This window comes from Desmodus rotundus, chromosome 5 (genome assembly GCF_022682495.2).
Source record: "Desmodus rotundus isolate HL8 chromosome 5, HLdesRot8A.1, whole genome shotgun sequence".
Classification (NCBI taxonomy): Eukaryota; Metazoa; Chordata; class Mammalia; order Chiroptera; family Phyllostomidae; genus Desmodus; species Desmodus rotundus.
The window spans coordinates 95,063,850-95,083,193 of NC_071391.1; the positions used below are offsets into that span (position 1 = coordinate 95,063,850).

Sequence of the window (19,344 nt, forward strand, 5' to 3'; positions counted from 1 at the left end):
ACATTTCTTTGCAAATTTGTTCAGTATTGTTGGGTGCTGTTGTATATATATATATATATATATATATATATTAAGCTAAAGTGAACCAGAATTAACTTTGTTTTGAGAATGTTTAAATAATTTCATTAGATATTTTGAGATAATTAAGGCTATTGCAATATCAGGATCAGGAATTATGACCTTAAAAAAAAAACACATACACACAATTAACCAGATAAGAGGACATTAGATCAAAACTGGAAAAGCTTTTCATTATTTACAGTCATTCAGGTTGTCAATTTTTATTTTACTTATTAAAAAAAAACAAAAGGGGGATTTACCACACTATATTGGAATGCTAATGATCTTCATAAACTCCAGCTTTTAAAAGATTGTTTTCTAAACTTTGTTTAAATTAAAAAATTAAATATATTTTTGCCATAATTTCCCTAAATGACAAGAGAATCCAAAATGGAAGTCTTCAGGCAATCAGGAGGATCACCAAATGAAACTGTGGCAGTTAGAAATAAGCAGGATAAAGATGGCGGCAACATAGGTGGAAGCGGAATCCACTTCCCCTCAGCGCCAGGGAAATACCTAGCTGATCTGAGGAGCAGAGCGAACAGCCAACAGTATTCCAGCATATACGAAGACCAGAGACCAAAGATAGAGGACATTGAAAGATCTGACGGTAAGAAGAGTGCTCAAGGACAATAAGGTCCCCGGACCCGGGAACGCGCGGTACAAGGGCGGCAGAAGCCCCAGCCCTGGCGCAGGGGCTCCTGCAGGAGTCTTGGGAGAGGGCCAGGCTGCGCTGTGAGCAGCCAGGTACTTGATTGGACCAGGGGAGCTTGAAAAGGAGAAATTTCTCAAAAAGAAAAAGAAAATAGAGACACTCAGGGGCTAGTTAGAGAACTCTCAGTGGTAGCCGAGGCCCCTGGCGCCCCTCCCCCCTCCGCCCCTGGACTGCGAGGGGGGGGGGATGGGCAGCACCGGAGTGGCTGCGCTCACCTGAGGTCCGGTCGCATGCGCAGATTAGCGAACGGGGCCCATACAGGAAACCCCGGAGGGGCGCCCACACCTGAAACCTCCAAGCCCTTTTGGAGCTGAGGCTAGCTGCTCCACCCACAGGCCCAAAACCTCGGAACCGAGTGCCGAGTGATTCAGTCCCAGGGCGGCCCCGCCCGCCCGAGAGGCTCAAGCCGAGGGCGGCTGGAACGGCCCCCAAGCATAGAACCTCAGGCTCGGCGGGTTGCGCGCTCACCAAGCGCAGGGCCGGCTGGGTGCGCGTTTTCCAAACACAAAGCTGCTGGCCAGGGTCCTAACGCCAAGGCTGCCGAACCTGCCGCCTGCGCGCCAGCCTCCCAAGCCCGGGCGGCTCGATTGGTCGGCCGGCTGCGCGCTCAGCGCACAAAATAGCATCACAACCCAAAGCGGCTGGATTCCCCTGCTGCACGCGCACACGTCTCAAACCAAAGCACCTGGAGCTGCCGCTTGCGTGTCCCAAGAACAAAGCTGCTGGATTGGCCGATCAACGGCCTGATTGACTGCCAGGGACCACAGCTACAAAACAGCTAAGAGTGTGACCCAGGAAGGGAGAAAAGTGAAACCAATCCTTCCAACCATCCCCTCCCATTGCACTGACAGGACACCAGCAGAAATAACCTGACCGGTTTAAAGCCAACAGATTTTTTTTTTTATCCTTTCTTTCTTTCTTTTTTTTTTTTCTTTTTTTTTTCCTTTCCCCCTGAGTTCCTTCTCCCTCTCTCTTTTTTTTCTTTTTTTCATTCCTTCTTCCTCACATCCTTTACCATTTTTATGTCTTCTTCCTGCCTTCTTTTATCTATTTCTATGTTTTAATTTTTGTTAAAATTCCTTCTTATCTTGCCTCTGATCTTTCTTTATTCCTTCTTCCCTCGTTCCTTCCTTTCCTCCTTTCCTAGTTCCTTTTTCCCTCCTTCCCATCTTTGTTTTGGTTTTTTTTTTGTGGGTTTTTTTTCCTTTTCTTTTCTTTCTCCCCCCCTTTTTCTCTTTTTCCCACAGGTGAGACAACAAAACCTGGAGTGCTGAAAAGACTAGAGTTAGACCGTGTTAAACACATAAACATCAGCTCAAGACCAGCGAGCACAGGAGAGTAAGGAGACAGCACCACCGAATCCCATTGGCATTCTACCATAGAAGTTCATATCATAAATCCAGGGAGTCAGAACAAAGCAATTTAAGAAGCAGAGGCCAACAAGAAGAGCCTCACAAACAATGGGAAGACAAAGAAACAATTCCCAAATGAAAGGAAAGGAGGAAGTCTCAGAAAGAATACTAACCGAAAAAGAGGCAAGTCAACTATCAGATACTGAGTTCAAAGCAATGGTCATCAGGAAGCTCACTGAGCTCTCTGAGCTCAAAGAGAACTACCAGAAACTACAAGGAAACTACAATGAACTCACTGCAAACTATATCAACATGAAAAAGGAAATAGAAAATATCAACAAGAGCCAAGAGGAAATGAAGAATACAATTTCTGAATTGAAGAACACAGTAGAAGGAATTAAAAGCAGACTTGACGAAGCAGAGGATCGGATCAGCGAGCTGGAGGATAAAGTAGAAAAAAACACCCAGAAAGAGCAAGAAAAGGAAAAGAGGCTCAGAAAGAATGAAGAGGCAATAAGGGAAATGCAGGACAACATGAAACGTAACAATATCCGTATAACAGGAATACCAGAAGGAGAAGAAGAAGAGCAAGGGATAGAAAACCTGATTGAAAAAGTAATGATGGAAAATTTCCCTAATCTGAGGAGAGAAAAAGTCACCCAAATCCAGGAATCACAGAGAGTCCCAAACAAGAGGAACCCAAAGAGACCCACTGCAAGACACATCATAATTAAAATGGCAAATTTCCAAGACAAAGAGAGGATCTTAAAGGCAGCAAGGGAGAAAAAGGAAGTAACATACAAGGGAGCCCCAATAAGGTTAGCAACTGACTTCTCAATGGAAACGCTCCAAGCCAGAAGAGAATGGCAAAAAATATTCCAAGTACTGAGAACCAGAGGCCTGCAACCAAGACTACTTTACCCAGCAAGGCTCTCAATCAAGATAGAAGACCAAATAAAGAGTTTCCCAGACAAAAGAAGTCTAAAAGAATACACCTCGACCAAACCAGTTCTGCAAGAGATGCTAAAGGGACTGCTTTAAGGAAAGGAAGGAAAAGAGAAAGACAGAGGAACACAGGTAGGAAATAATGGCAATGAATAACTACCTATCGATAATAACCGTAAACGTAAATGGATTAAATGCTCCAATCAAAAGACATAGAACGGCTGAATGGATAAGAAAACATGACCCACACATATGCTGCCTACAAGAAACCCATCTCAGGACAAAAGACTTACACAGACTGAAAGTGAAGGGCTGGAAACAAATTTTCCAAGCAAATGGACAGGAAAAAAAAGCAGGGGTAGCAATACTCATATCAGACAAAATAGACTTCCAAAGAAGGGCCATAAAGAGAGACCCAGAAGGTCACTTCATAATACTCAAAGGAAGAATCCACCAAGAAGACATAAACATTGTAAATATATATGCACCCAACATAGGAGCACCCAAATACATAAAGAAAATATTGGAGGATTTCAAGAAAGATATTGACAGCAACACAATTATAGTAGGGGATTTTAACACCCCACTATCAAAAATGGACAGGTCTTCCAAACAAAAGATCAACAAAGATATTGTGTCACTTAACAATACCCTAGAGGAAATGGACTTAACTGATATATACAGAGCTTTTCATCCCAAAGAAGCAAAATACACATTCTTTTCAAGTGTCCATGGAACTTTTTCAAAGATAGACCACATGATAGGACACAAAGCAAGCCTCAACAAATTCAAGAAAATTGAAATCATATCAAGCATCTTCTCTGACCACAAGGGTCTGAAACTAGAAACCAACTCCAAGGGTAAAAACCCAAAACACTCAAAAACATGGAGACTGAATAGCATGCTATTAAACAATGAATGGGTCAAGAACGAGATTAGGGAAGAAATCAAAAACTTCCTGGAAACAAATGAAAACGAACTCACAACAACCCAAAACCTATGGGACACAGCAAAGGCAGTCCTGAGAGGGAAGTTCATAGCAATACAGGCCTACCTTAAGAAGTTAGAAACAGTTCAAACAAACAACCTAACCCTATGCCTACAAGAACTGGAGGAACAACAACAAAGACAGCCCAGAGCAAGCAGAAGGAAGGAAATACCCAAGATCAGAGCAGAACTAAATGACATAGAGACTAAAAGCACAATTGTAAGGATCAATGAATCCAGAAGCTGGTTCTTTGAAAAGATAAACAAAATCGACAAGCCTTTAAGTAGGCTTATCAAGAAGAAAACAGAGAGGATCCAAATAAATAGAATTAGAAATGAAAGTGGAGAGATTACAACTGATACCACAGAAATACAAAGGATCATAAGAAATTACTATGAAGACCTGTATGCTAAGAAATTTGAAAACCTAGATGAAATGGACACATTTCTAGAAAAATATAATCTTCCAAAACTGACTGAAGAAGAAGCAGAAAATCTGAACAGACCAATATCAGCAAAGGAAATTGAAGCAGTCATCAAGAAACTCCCATCACACAAAAGCCCTGGACCAGATGGTTTCACAGGAGATTTCTACAAAGCATTTAAGGAAGAACTAACCCCTATCCTTCACAGACTATTCGAAAAAATCCAAACTGATGGAAGACTCCCAAACTCTTTCTATGAAGCCAACATCATCCTAATCCCAAAACCAGATAAAGACACAACGAAGAAAGAAAACTTCAGGCCAATATCGCTGATGAACATAGACGCTAAAATTCTCAACAAAATATTAGCAAACCGCATCCAGCAATATATTAAAAAGATCATCCACCATGACCAAGTGGGATTCATCCCAGGGATGCAAGGATGGTACAATATTCGCAAATCAATAAACATAATACATCATATCAACAACAGCAAAGACAAAAATCACATGATCATATCAATAGATGCGGAAAAAGCGTTCGATAAGATACAGCATCCATTTCTGATAAAAACACTCAGCAAAGTGGGAATAAAGGGAGCAGTCCTCAACATAATTAAGGCCATATATGAGAGACCTACAGCCAACATCACACTCAATGGACAAAAACTTAGAGCTTTCCCACTAAGATCAGGAACTAGACAAGGATGCCCTCTCTCACCACTCCTATTCAACATAGTATTGGAAGTCCTAGCCACAGCAATCAGACAAGAAAAAGCAATAAAAGGCATCCAAATTGGAAAGGAGGAAATGAAACTGTCACTGTTTGCAGACGACATGATAGTGTACATGGAAAACCCTATAGACTCCACTCAAAAACTACTCCACCTAATAAATGAATTTGGCAAAATAGCTGGATACAGAGTCAATACCCAGAAATCAAAGGCATTCCTGTACACCAACAACGAAACTGCAGAAACAGAAATCAGGAAAAAAATCCCATTCGATATAGCAACAAGAAAAATAAAGTACCTAGGAATAAACCTAACCAAGGAGGTAAAAGACCTGTACTCAGAAAACTACACAACACTGAAGAAAGAAATTAAGGAAGATACAAACAAATGGAAGCATGTACCATGTTCATGGATTGGAAGAATTAACATCATCAAAATGGCCATACTACCCAAAGCAATTTATAGATTCAATGCAATCCCTATTAGAGTACCCATGACATATTTCACAGATATAGAACAAACATTGCAGAAATTCATATGGAACCATAAACGACCTCGAATAGCAGCAGCAATTTTGAGAAAGAAGAAGAAAGCAGGAGGGATCACAATACCTGATATCAAACTGTATTACAAGGCCACTGTAATCAAAACAGCCTGGTACTGGCATAAAAACAGGCACATAGACCAATGGAACAGAATAGAGAGCCCAGAAATAAACTCAAATCTATACGATCAATTAATATTTGACAAAGGAGGCAGGAGCATAAAATGGAGCAAAAACAGTCTCTTCAACAGATGGTGTTGGGAGATCTGGACAGCTACGTGCAAAAAGATGAAACTCGATCACCAACTTACGCCATACACGAAAATAAACTCAAGATGGATAAAAGACTTAAATATAAGCCGTAACACCATAAAAGGCCTTGAGGAAAACATTGGCAGGAAAATCTCAGACATTCCACGCAGCAACATCCTCACAGACACATCCCCTAAAGCAAGGGACATAAAGGAAAGAATAAACAAATGGGACCTCATCAAAATAAAAAGCTTCTGCATGGCTAAAGAAAACAGCACCAAATTACAAAGAGAACCAACAGTATGGGAAAACATATTTGCCAATGATACCTCAGACAAGGGCCTGATCTCCAAAATATATAAAGAACTCACACGACTCCACTCCAGGAAGACAAACAACCCAATTAAAAAATGGGCAAAAGACTCGAACAGACACTTCTCCAAGGAAGACATACAGAGGGCCCAGAGACATATGAAAAGATGCTCAGCATCACTAGCCATCAGAGAGATGCAAATTAAAACCACAATGAGGTATCATCTCAGACCAGTCAGAATGGCCATCATAAACAAAGCTAAAAACAAGTGTTGGAGAGGATGTGGAGAAAAGGCAACCCTCGTGCACTGTTGGTGGGAATGCAGACTGGTGAGGCCACTGTGGAAAACAGTATGGAATTTCCTCAGAAAACTAAAAATGGAACTGCCCTTTGACCCAGTAATTCCGCTGCTGGGATTATACCCTAGGAACACTGAAACACCAATCCAAAAGAATCTGTGCACCCCAATGTTCATAGCAGCACAATTTACAATAGCCAAGTACTGGAAGCAACAGAAGTGCCCATCAGCAAACGAGTGGATCCAAAAACTATGGTATATTTACACAATGGAATTCTACGCAGCAGAGAGAAAGAAGGAGCTTATACCCTTTTCAACAGCATGGATGAAACTGGAGAGCATTATGCTAAGTGAAATAAGCCAGGAAGTGAGGGACAAATACCATATGATCACACCTTTAACTGGAACATAAGCAATAGAAGGAAAAAGCAAACAAAATATAACCAGAGTCATTGAAGTTAAGAACAATCTAACAACAGCCAGGGCGGGGGTGGGGGGTGGGGGCGGGGACAGTGGGTAGAGGTGATTACAGGAACTACTATAAAGGACACTTGGACAAAACCAAGGGGGAGGGTGGAGAGGGGGGAGGGAGGTGGGTTCAGCTGGGGAGGGGTGGAGGGAAGGGGAGAAAAGGCATACAACTGTAATTGAATAACAATTAAAAAAAATTAAAAAAAAAAAAGAAATAAGCAGGATAAGGTGGGGGCGGGGGGGAAGGCAAGATGACCAATGAATTCAAGGAGCTTTCAAAATGCAAAACAAAACAAAGCCAACATTACCTGGACACATGCCTTCTAACTTCTGATTTCACAAAATGTCTGTTTGCTTCATTGTTTAGTTTTTATATTGTCCTTAAAAGTATTTGAAGGCACTTATATAAATGCATACAAAATAACAGGTTGAAAAGGTATGTATGAGAGAAAGTCAAGGGCACATGGGAGCAAACTAAGGGAGTCAGGGTTGGGGAGGGGACATTGCCTTTTGCAGTTAGCATCTGATCTTTCTAGGTGCCAAATTGAGGAGAAGCACTCACAGTGTCCTGAGAATGTAAGATCATTGAGGTGAGAGAGTATATCTTTAATAAATCAACAAACAAGAAGTGTTGGTGACAATGAGGAGAGAAGGAAACCTTCATGTATTATTGGTGGAATTGCAAATTGGTACACATATGATGAAAAACAGTATGGAGATTCCATAAAAACTAAAAAATAGAACTACCATATGACCCAGCAATCCTACTTCTAAGTATTTATCTGAAGAAATCCAAACACTAATTCAAAAATGTGTATGCATCCTTATGTTCATTGTGGAATTATTTATGATAGCAAAGATATGAAAGTAACATAAGTGTCCATCAATAAATTATTGGATAAAGATGATGATACAAATGTACAAAGGAATATTTCTTGGCCATAAAAAAGAATGAAACCTCTGGCCTTCTTCATGTGACCAAGAAAATCTTTAATTCCTACCATTAAGAATACTTTTTGATGCCAAAATTTCCACCTGAGAGATTGGGTAGCCACAGAGAAACTTATCATTTCATATTCTGACTACTGAAGACTTAACTGTATTCAAGGCGTGTAATATGCTTAGGATGGTTTCTGCCACCTGGTAGATACTCATGAGTATTACTTATTGTTATTCCTCTTGGTTTAGATTTTTCACATTCAAGCTCTCCTACAGGTTTGAACCTGAGACACCAGGCTTATGCCTGTGGCCTTATGGATTCAGTGTGACAGTTATATAAACATAAAAATAGATTCAATATTCACATAAGAGCTAGGTATGGACAGTAGCGATGGAGTTGCTTGATCATAGGATTATTGTGAGTTGAGCTTCATGCTCAGGTATGTCTCTCTCCTTATATTTGTCCTTTCACTAGAAAAGAAAAAAGTTAAAAGAGTACCTATGCAATAAAAAAAAAAGTTTAAATTAAAAAAATTAAATTAAATTAATTTTAAAAAAAGAGTACCTATGCCCAAATTTATAAAGAGGTCATGAGAACAAAGCTGTTTAACAATCTTCCTGGTTCACAGACAACTTTTTAGGCTGCTGAGATAACTTGGGAAAGAGATCCTGAATGGCTGTTAGAAATATTTTAGAATCATAGAAAATTAGTGGAGTTTTAAATGACTGGCAAAAAATCTAACTTCCTGAAGAAAAAAGACAATATTTTGATTCCTGGACTGTAAGTTCCATTTCATTTCTCCATAAGAGTCTAATATAGTTTTTTAAGCAGATGGTTTGTGAGCATCTTCAGAGGAAGCACACACCATGGTGATAAATTCCATCTCTCCAAGTTTTACAAAGAACTGACCAAGCCACTTCAAGGTAATTTCTTCTGGGATGGATTGACATTCGGATAGCTCAGGAGGTAATGTACTTGCATCTCAGACAGCCAAGAGTCCTAATACAAATTGATTTTTATTTTATTTTAGTGCCTGTTATGTGTCAAACACTATAATCACTAAGGATTATTGAGCTAAAGGATTTCAATTTTATGATGTCAAAGTATTGTACAATATTTTTCTCAAATAGATGCACACGACTGAATGATTGCAAATAATTACATAGGTCAGATTAATCACTAGTTTAATAAATACATTTTTACAATGATATATATATATATATTTTTTTTTTGATATGGTCACAAAATCCTAGGAGTTAATGGGCCTAGTCCAGGAGATATATATTGTGTTCATCAAAAAGTTCTTTGTTTTGGGAGCATTCTCAATATAATAGAGACCATATATGACAGACCTACAGCCAACATCATACTCAATGGACAAAAACTTAGAGCTTTCCCACTAAGATCAGGAACAAGACAAGGATGCCCTCTCTCACCACTCCTATTCAACATAGTACTGGAAGTCCTAGCCACAGCAATCAGACAAGAAAAAAGCAATAAAAGGCATCCAAATTGGAAAGGAGGAAATGAAACTGTCACTGTTTGCAGATGACATGATAGTGTACATGAAAAATCCTGTAGAATTCACCAAAAAACTACTTGATCTAATAAATGAATTTAGCAAAACAGCTGGATACAAAGTCAATACTCAGAAATCAAAGGCATTCCTGTATACCAACAATGAAACAGCAGAAACAGAAATCAGGAAAAAAATCCCATTTGATATAGCAACAAGAAAAATAAATTACCTAGGAATAAACCTAAACAAGGAGGTAAAAACCTGTACTCAGAAAACTACACAACACTGAAGAAAGAAATTAAGGAAGACACAAACAAGTGGAAGCATGTACATGCTCATGGATTGGAAGAATTAACATCATCAAAATGGCCATACTACCCAAAACGATTTATAGATTCAATGCAATCCCTATTAAAGTACCCATGACATATTTCACAGATATAGAACAAACATTTCAGAAATTTTTATGGAACCATAAACGACCCCTAATAGCTGCAGCAATTTTGAGAAAGAAGAACAAAGCAGGAGGGGTCAGAATACCTGATATCAAACTGTATTACAAGGCCACTGTAATCAAAACAGCCTGGTACTGGCATAAAAACAGGCACATAGACCAATGGAACAGAACAGAGAGACCAGAAATAAACTCAAGTCTTTACGGTCAATTAATATTTGACAAAGGAGCCAGGAGCATAAAATGGAGCAAAAACAGCCTCTTCAACAAATGGTGTTGGGAGATCTGGACAGCTACATGGAAAAAAATGAAACTCAATCACCAACTTACACCATACACAAAAATAAACCCAAGATGGATAAAAGACTTAAATATAAGTTGTAACACCATAAAAGTCCTAGAGGAAAACATTGGCAGGAAGATCTCAGACATTCCATGCAGCAACATCCTCACAGACACGTCCCCTAAAGCAAGGGACATAAAGGAAAGAATAAACAAATGCGACCTCATCAAAATAAAAAGCTTCTGCATGGCTAAAGAGAACAGCACCAAATTACAAAGAGAACCAACAGTATGGGAAAACATATTTGCCAATGATACCTGAGACAAGGGCCTGATCTCCAAAATATATAAAGAACTCACATGACTGCATTCCAGGAAGAAAAACAACCCAATTAAAAAAATGGGCAAAGGACGTGAACAGACACTTCTCCAAGGAAGACATGCAGAAGGCCCAGAGACATATGAAAAGATGCTCAGCATCACTTGCCATCAGAGAGATGCAAATTAAAACCACAATGAGGTACCATCTCACACCAGTCAGAGTGGCCAACATAAACAAATCCACAAACAAATGTTGGAGAGGATGCAGAGAAAAGGGAACCCTAGCACACTGTTGGTGAGAATGCAGACTGGTGCGGCCACTGTGGAAAACAGTGTGGAATCTCCTCAGAAAACTAAAACTGGAACTGTCTTTTGACCCAGCAATTCCACTGCTGGGATTATACCCTAAGAACCCTGAAACACCCATCCAAAAGAACCTATGCACCCCAATGTTCATAGTAGCACAATTTACAATAGCCAAGTACTGGAAGCAACCTAAGTGCCCATCAGCAAATGAGTGGATCCAAAAACTATGGTATATTTACACAATGGAATTCTATGTAGCAGAGAGAAAGAAGGAGCTTATACTCTTTGCAACAGCATGGATGGAACTGGACAGCATTATGTTAAGTGAAATAAGCCAGGAGGTGAGGGACAAATGCCATATGATATTACCTTTAACTGGAACATAATCAATAGAAGAAAAAAGCAAACAAAATATAACCAGAGACATTGAAGCTAAGAACAATCTAACAATGGGCAGGGGGGAGTGGGGAGGGGACAGTGAGGAGAGGGGATTACAGGAACTACTATAAAGGACACATGGACAAAATCAAGGGGGAGGGTGGAGGTGGGGGAGGTAGGTGGATTCAGCTGGGGTGAGGTGGAGGGATAGGGAGAAAAGGCATACGACTGTAATTGAATAGCAATAAATATTAAAAAAAAATTCCTTTGTTTTTTCCATAAGATGGCTCTAGTAGTGCTTAGTTGTCTTAAACTTCATTTGAAACAATTTTGTTAGATTTTATTGTGACAGCTGCCATGTCAGTGTGCACTTGAACAAAAACATGAAAATTGGTGAATTTTTGTATAGCCATTTTAATATTGAAGATGGGAGAAAATACCCATCATTTTTGATATATTATGTTTTATTATTTCAACAAAGCTGAAAATGTAACTGAGACACCAGAGATTTGCAGTGTAGGGAGAAGGTGCTGTGACTGATTGACATGTCAAAAGTGGTTTGCAAAGTTTCATGCTGGACATTTGTTGCTGGATGATGTTTTTTGGTTGGGTAGACCAGTTGAAGTTGATAGCGAACAAATTGAAACATTAATTGAGAACAATCAATATTATACCACATGGGAGATATTGACATGCTCAAAGATATCTAAATAAATAAAATTATGGTGCAAAATGAAAAATGTGTCTTTTATTTTACAGAAAATAAAAACTAAATGGACTTTTGGCCAATCCAATATTTTTGGGGACATGGACAAAATTTGAAATGAATTGTAACAATATCAAAGTTTTACACTCTTCTACTTATTTTAAGAATCTACTTGTTTGTGTGCACATGTGTGAATGTGCACTAATACACATTCACACATGTGCACACAAACAAGTAGATTTTATTAGCATTATTATTAGCATTAATACATAGATTTTTACTAGAAAGCATTGAGATATGAATAAAATAAACAAAAGTTATCTAAAAAGATTCTTCTTCCTGTTCAAACAACAGTGTTGTCACTTACAACTACTGCTGCACAACCATAAACACAGTCACACTAATCCTGGGAGACAGGTGTGTGGTGAGAAGGAGAATGTATCTGGGATGGCCAGAAGTTCATTATTATAACTTCTATGTACTTCATTCTAAGGAATTATTTTTTTCCACTAGCTCATGAAACCTTCAAAGTCAAGAACTGTGTATTGTAAACAATATCGGATAAAATGCCTGGACCTTCATAAGTTCTCAATAACCATTTTTTGAAAATGTATTTTCCTTCTCCCTCTAAAACCTCAATGTGATTTCATTTTGCAATAATTAAGTACAGCATCCATATTAGTCATTTATTGCTGTTATATCAACTTAACACAAAAATAGTGGCTTAAAATAACACAAAGTACAAACCTTCTGTTCCAAATGTCAGAAATCCTCCCAATCCAGGTATTAGTGGGGCTTCCTTCATTCCTGAAGGCTCTCAGGGATAATCAGTTTTCTTTCTTCTTCCAATGCCTGGGGGCACCCACATTTCTTGGCTCTGGCCTTCTTCCTCCATCTTCAACCCAGAAACTCCCTGATTCTTCTTCTGGCTACATTTCTTTCTCTGACCACGTTGTCTGGAAAGATTCTCTTCTTTTAAGGATTCATGTGATTAGACAGGCCTACCTGTATAGTCCAGCATATCTCCATGTAATGTAACATATTCACAGATCATGTGATTATGTGTAAGATTACAGTTTGGACATCTTTGGGAGACTATTACACAGCATCCAAATAAAAAAAGAAGCTGTGTCATTAAGTTCTTAGACTTAACCCAGAATATTCTACTATGCTGCAGTCAGTCTTGAAATTTGTAGCAAAGGACCAGAACAGCAAGGAGATTTGGAGTTCTGTCAATCAAAGGAATGTTTAAAAGCATAGGATGTTTATCTTAAAAGAAAAGAATATCTATATTTAGGAGTGGAATGGGTATTGTGCTTTGAGGAGACACAAGATGATAGCGTTTCAAAATAACAGAAAATCCTGTCTTATGTGCAATCAGAGGACAAAATAGGACTAATTAACTTTAGGGAAGCAGCTTTTGGCAGAAATTGAGGCAGAGCTGTGTGGACATTATTGATGTTCTTAAATCCAACAGGCAGGAAATGGCATGGATGATGATATAGTCTTTTATTTTTTTATTTAAAAATATTTTATTATTTATGCTACCTCAACACTGGAGTTGTCCCAATTTTCCCCCTTTGCCCCCCCGCTACCCAGTCCTCCTCTGCTTTCATAGTCAATTCCCACACTGTTGTCCACATCCATGGGTCCTACATCTTTGACTAATCTCTTGACCTTCTTTCAATCAGTCCCCACCTCTTTCCTCCCCTCTTATTGCTGTCAGTCTATTCCATGATTCCATGCCTCTGCTTCTATTTTGCTCATTAGTTTATTTTATTCATTTGATTCCTCTCATAAGTGAGATCCTATGGTATTTGTCTTTCACTGACTGGCTTCTTTCCCTTAGCATAATCATCTCCAGTTCCATCTGTGCTGTTTCAAAAGGTAGGATTCCCTTCTTTCTTTCTGATGTGTAATATTCCATTGTGTAGTAGTACCACATTTTCTTGATTTTGTTTTTGTTTCTTATCTACTCATTTACTTACTGATGGGCACTTAGGCTGTTTTCAAATTTTGGCTATTGTAAATAGCTCTGTTATGAACATGGGGGTGCATAAATTCTTTTGAATTGGTGTTTCAGGATTCTTCTGGTGTATTCCCAGCAGTGGAATCACTGGGTCAAAAGGCAGTTCCATTTTTAGTTTTTTGAGGAAATTCAATACTGTTTTCCACAGTGGCTACATCAGTCTGCATTCCCACCAACAGTGCACTAGGGTTCCCTTTTCTCTGCATCCTCACTGGCACTTGTTGTCTGTTGATTTATTAATGATAGCCATTTTGGAAGATGTGAAGTGACTTCTCAATGTGGTTTTAATTTGCATCTCTCCGATGGCTACTGATGTTGAGCATCTTTTTATATGTCTATGGTTCTTCTGTATGTCCACCTGAGAGACGTGTCTGTTCAAGTCCTTTGTCCATTTTTTAATTGGATTGTTTGTTATTTGGTGTTGAGTCATATGAGCTCTTTATTATATTTTGGAGATTAAACCCTTATTTTATGTATCAGTGCAAATATGTTCTCTCATACAATTGGTACCATTTTCATTCTAATGATGGTTTCTTTAGCTGTGCAGAAGCTTTTTAATGTGATATAGTCCCATTTGTTTATTTTTTCCTTTATTTCTCTTGGCCTAGGAGATATATTGGCAAAAATACTGCTACACAAGGTATCTGAAATTTTACTGCCGATGTTTTCCTTTAGGATTCTTATGGTATCATGACTTATATTTAAGTCTTTTTCCCATTTTGAGTTTATTCTGGTGTATGGTGTAAGATGGTGGTCTAGTTTCAATTTATTTTCTTTATGCATGTACCAGTCCAGTTCTCCCCATAGCATACAGTGGGACAAAATCAGACATGAGGAGTTTTTTAAAGGAGATTTGAGCATTAGATGAGGGATTGGGGGTGATGAAGTCTCAAATTCCATTTAACCTTCAGAGTGACTGATTCCATGACTTAGAATTCCATTCATGACCTTTGAGTACCTCCAACTGCATGTAGCTTGAGCCAGCCAAGTCCTCACATCCTTACTGAGGAGTCATCTTTTTGTCCTTACCAAATATACATCTAAAGATGCCAAATTAAGAAGTGGTGAAGGAAGTGGTAGAGTTTAGATGTGTCTTAGAAGATGCAGTGACTCATTACTACTGAGAAAATAAAACTCATATACATAGGGAGAGTACAAGTTTTAAAATATTATGCAAATACTTAAAAATATTCTGTGGCCTATTCAGACATAAAAACTAACAGACCATAGAGACAAAGCATGAAGATAGATTAGATTCATTGCTATTAGGTGGCTTTATGAATATCAAGTAAGATTCATATTTTGAGGAAACTGGAAACTTATAATGAAGAAAACAAAACGAAAAGTAGAGAAGATCTTTTCCTCTTAATCCAGAAAACAATATATTTTTGAGATTTTTTTTATCAGCTCATTTTTTTTTGAGATGATTATTTGAAATAACTTGTACTAGAGAACTGCTGTAGACAGTGTTGTTTTTATGTCAACAATGTGTGTTACATGAAAGTACATTTTAATAGTTTAAATAGTTCATGTCACCATATTCTTGGATCTTTTAATACATATCTGAAGGTCTAGCTTATAAACCTGAACTGTACTCAGTTTTATGTTAGACTATTTGACCCACAAATTATTTCTATCCCCGAAACATCCAAAAGGAATAATTACAACTTCAATTGTGTTCAAGAGAAATCTTTATGATTTTTTATAGCTGCAATTTATATATCTTCAAAGAGAGTCATAAGTGTCTTCAGGAGTTTAATGGTCACTCTAGGCTTAGAGGGGCTCGTTCAGACACTTAGAACTGGGCCAATATTGTCAATGACTTTATACCATTCCATCTTCTTTCTACTTCTATGTATTACCCCAAAACAATAATGATTATTCCAGCCAGCTCTTGATACCCCTCTCTATAGTCTGGGGAAGGTCAGCTATTTTTTGATTCCCATGGGAGAGAGAAAACTCCTCAATCAGTTTCTTAAAATAGCTGGCCATTCTCAGCTGCTGGGCTGGAGTTCCTCCAAGGGTGAGCAAAGGGAACATAATCTACCGGCTGGTTGTGAGTGAGCAGTCACCAACACATGAGCTAGGACAGGGTTCTCAAGACAATTCTGTCTACTCAAAATTCTTTTTTCTTGTTGAGAAGCTGGGTTTCTTCTATTTTTAAATTTTTAAACTTTATTTAAAGGGAAACCAGTGAATTGAAAATGAGACTAAATGTTGCCATCTTCTTTGGAGCTCTATTTGGTGCTTTAGGAGTTTTACTCTTTTTGGTGGCTTTTGGATCAGACTATTGGCTTCTTGTGACTGAAGTGGGGAAATGTTCAGATGAACAGAATGTGCGTTTCTTTTTTGAACTATTGATGTATTTGGCAGTGGTGAGGATAGCCTTATGTATCCTCTTGAAATAAGAGAATAGCAGTGAAATGTCTATTTCTTTATAAAAGAGATATGTACAACATTACTGATCATTATTATTGGGAAAAATACCTTGTTTTAAAAATTTCCTGGGTGTAATAATTTAGATTACAGTCCTTGTGTTGACAAGTTATTTCATTTGTATTCTGTGCAGATAGAGAACATTACTTTTCACCATGAAGGATTCTTCTGGAGATGTTGGTTTAATGGTATTATGGAAGAAAATAATTCAAATATATGGAAGTTCTGGTACAGTAAGTGTATTTTTGCTTTATTTTCTCTTTTGTCTTTAAAATAAAAACGAGCAGTTTCTTATTTAGTACATGTCATTGACAAAATAGGATTGAATTCTTAGTTGTAGACTCTCAAGAAGGTGTCTTCAAAAGGTTCATGAAGTGATTGCTGTTCAGTAAGTATAAATGGCTATATAAATAATTATTTGATTGTAACATATAAATAGGAATTTGGATATTTATGATAAAACTGAATTATTCACTGTTTCCTTGTTCACTAACCCTAACAAGTAAACAGTTATTATTTATACTACTTTTTCGAGTGTCTATTATTGTTATATTGCAAATAAATGTTTTTTAAATCCAGAAATAGAGATGTATTATTTCATATTCATGGCTTCAAAGTTAAAAATCCTATTTTTTTAATAATGAGATTTAATTACCAGCTTTGGCAGATGAAAGCTTGCTCTGTTTGGGCTTCAATCAAGTTTGTGGGCAATAACAAGAAATGCCTTGCTTTTGATGTTTGCATTCTCTCATAGAAACTTTAAGTTCTTTTTTGAAGTTGAACAGCTTCTTAAAAATATGATGCATTCTTTCAATTGCATTCCTTATATTGTATTAATCTTTGAAAATCTATTTATTAAAATTAGCTAGCCTTTATCTTATTACACCCAAGAAAAAAAAGAACTGTTTATTACCCTAAAGCTTAATGTGGGTTAAAATTATTAATCTGCTTATGAAATACTCCTGTGATAAACCAAAGTATGATGGTTACACAACAGTTGAGCTTATGGAATATAAAATAAAAGTATGAGATTATGGAAGACTTTAGAAAGCTGATGGCAAGTTTGTATATATGAAAGAAACAAAGTAATGATGAAATGTCATTTTGAGAGGGATAATTGATAGAATATCTTATTGTCATTTAAAGGAGGAAAATAAATATACAATGTGTCAAAAATTATTTAGACTTTGGTAAAATGGAGTAAATCAGACCATGCAAGAGGAAGATTTTTTTTGAAAGACTTTGAGAAAGGACGAATATTTCATTCCCTTTTAAAATGTACACAATGAAATCTTCAAGTTTTAAACAACAGAAAAGTTCTTTCTTGTGGTTTCTTCAAATGCTAAATGTGTATTTGAATGATTAAATTGCATTTAATCATTCCATCTTTTCCCTAGAAATAGGTTATAGAAGAAATTTTATATTTATTGGAACTGATCAAGGGTAAATCTAAGTTGATTAGATTTTCAAAATAATTATTTTTTGAAAAATTACTATGTGCTAAGCATTATGTTAGGAACTAAAGAATACGGTTGTAAAATAAATGAAATGTGGTGCATTCAATTTTAAGGTGATATTAAAAAGGCATTCTCTGCATTGAATTTTGTCATGAATAAGATGTTTGGGGTACATTCTCTTTCCAGATTCCTATGCTTCTCAATATGAGATTTTTAGAAAGTCTTTCCCTTTCACTCAATAATTATTGAATTTGTTAATCTATCCTACAGTTTTATTTTGCCTGTGTATCCCAGACTCCCTCTTTCTTTTATATTAGGAACTAGTCTTCATTCAGGTGCTCAATAACAAATACCATTGTTTTGGTCTTCTCCCTAGCCAATCAGCCACCATCCAAGAACTGCACACATGCTTACCTGTCTCCATATCCTTTCATGAGAGGCGAGCACAATTCTACCTCCTATGACTCTGCAGTTAGTAAGTACCTCTGTCCACAATATGTCTCTGAGAAAAACATGTCTTTCTGGAAGATGCCCACAGAAATTTTTTATGGGCTATTAAAAATAATTTAACATCTAAAAATAATTTAACATGTATAATTTCAACATTTTCTTTTATATCAATCTGTTATGTACAAAATAATAGACTATCATTTTTAACACACTATAATTCTAACAGAATATAACTTTGGTCTAAAAGTTAAGCTATTATAATTTACTTGCCACTTACAAAGATAAATTTTTAAAAGTGTATTTCCTGATACGAAAGTAATGATGTTCATTAGGAAGAACGGCTTCCTAAAGGTGTAAATGACCTAGAACTAGTCTTTCAATAGAAAATATTATAGTATACACCCTGCCTTTAGAATATTTTTGCAATTGTTAAACATAAGAACCTGACTTTGTTATTATATTTCTACAAAATGAGTGAACTTGGTTATGCATCATAACCCACAGAAAAAAGAATAATCAGATGTCATTAACTGGGAGTCATGATTATGTAACATTTTTTTCCATTTTCACACTATTTGTTCTCTAGAAAGTGCATAAATATAGTTTCTATGGAAAGTATATAATATGAAGGATATAAATTCTGTTTTATAGAAAGTACATAAGCTCAATATGTCAACTTTATTCTCAGCTAGTTTCATGAACTTTTAAATAAAGAGTATTTATCTTGATCTTAAAACCAAGGTTTGGTAGAACATTTCAAAGAGAGCTTGTGGAACACAAGCCAGGAGCTCTTAACACTGTGACCAAAGATTAAAGTTCTCCACAGGATGTAATTGTCAGTCAATAGTGCTATATTTTTCTGGAGAGATAAAAGATTTAACCACTCATATCCATGATTGGTGATGTTGGAAAGTAAATAAATGTCTCCCAAGTTAGAAAAAAAACAACAAAAAAAGCTAAGAGTTGGTATA

The 19,344-nt window shown here is 37.1% G+C and overlaps 1 protein-coding gene and 1 non-coding gene across 3 annotated transcripts in view; both read left to right on the forward strand.

The window, feature by feature from the left end:
* The first annotated feature begins 16,096 nt into the window (after positions 1–16,096).
* The window catches only part of TMEM182 (transmembrane protein 182), an 82,148-nt gene continuing 78,900 nt past the window's right edge, over positions 16,097–19,344 (forward strand). For both annotated transcript variants that reach the window (XM_045204792.2, XM_024571915.4), the window contains exons 1-3: positions 16,097–16,366; positions 16,600–16,699; positions 18,300–18,398. In XM_045204792.2, the coding sequence (XP_045060727.1) occupies positions 16,235–16,366; positions 16,600–16,699; positions 18,300–18,398 (331 nt within the window). In that variant the 5' untranslated portion in view covers positions 16,097–16,234. The remainder of the gene's footprint in view (positions 16,367–16,599; positions 16,700–18,299; positions 18,399–19,344) is intronic.
* LOC112315242 (small nucleolar RNA SNORA25) lies at positions 19,122–19,248 on the forward strand. Its single transcript, XR_002975874.1, has one exon. It is a non-coding gene; the product is annotated as a small nucleolar RNA SNORA25 (small nucleolar RNA).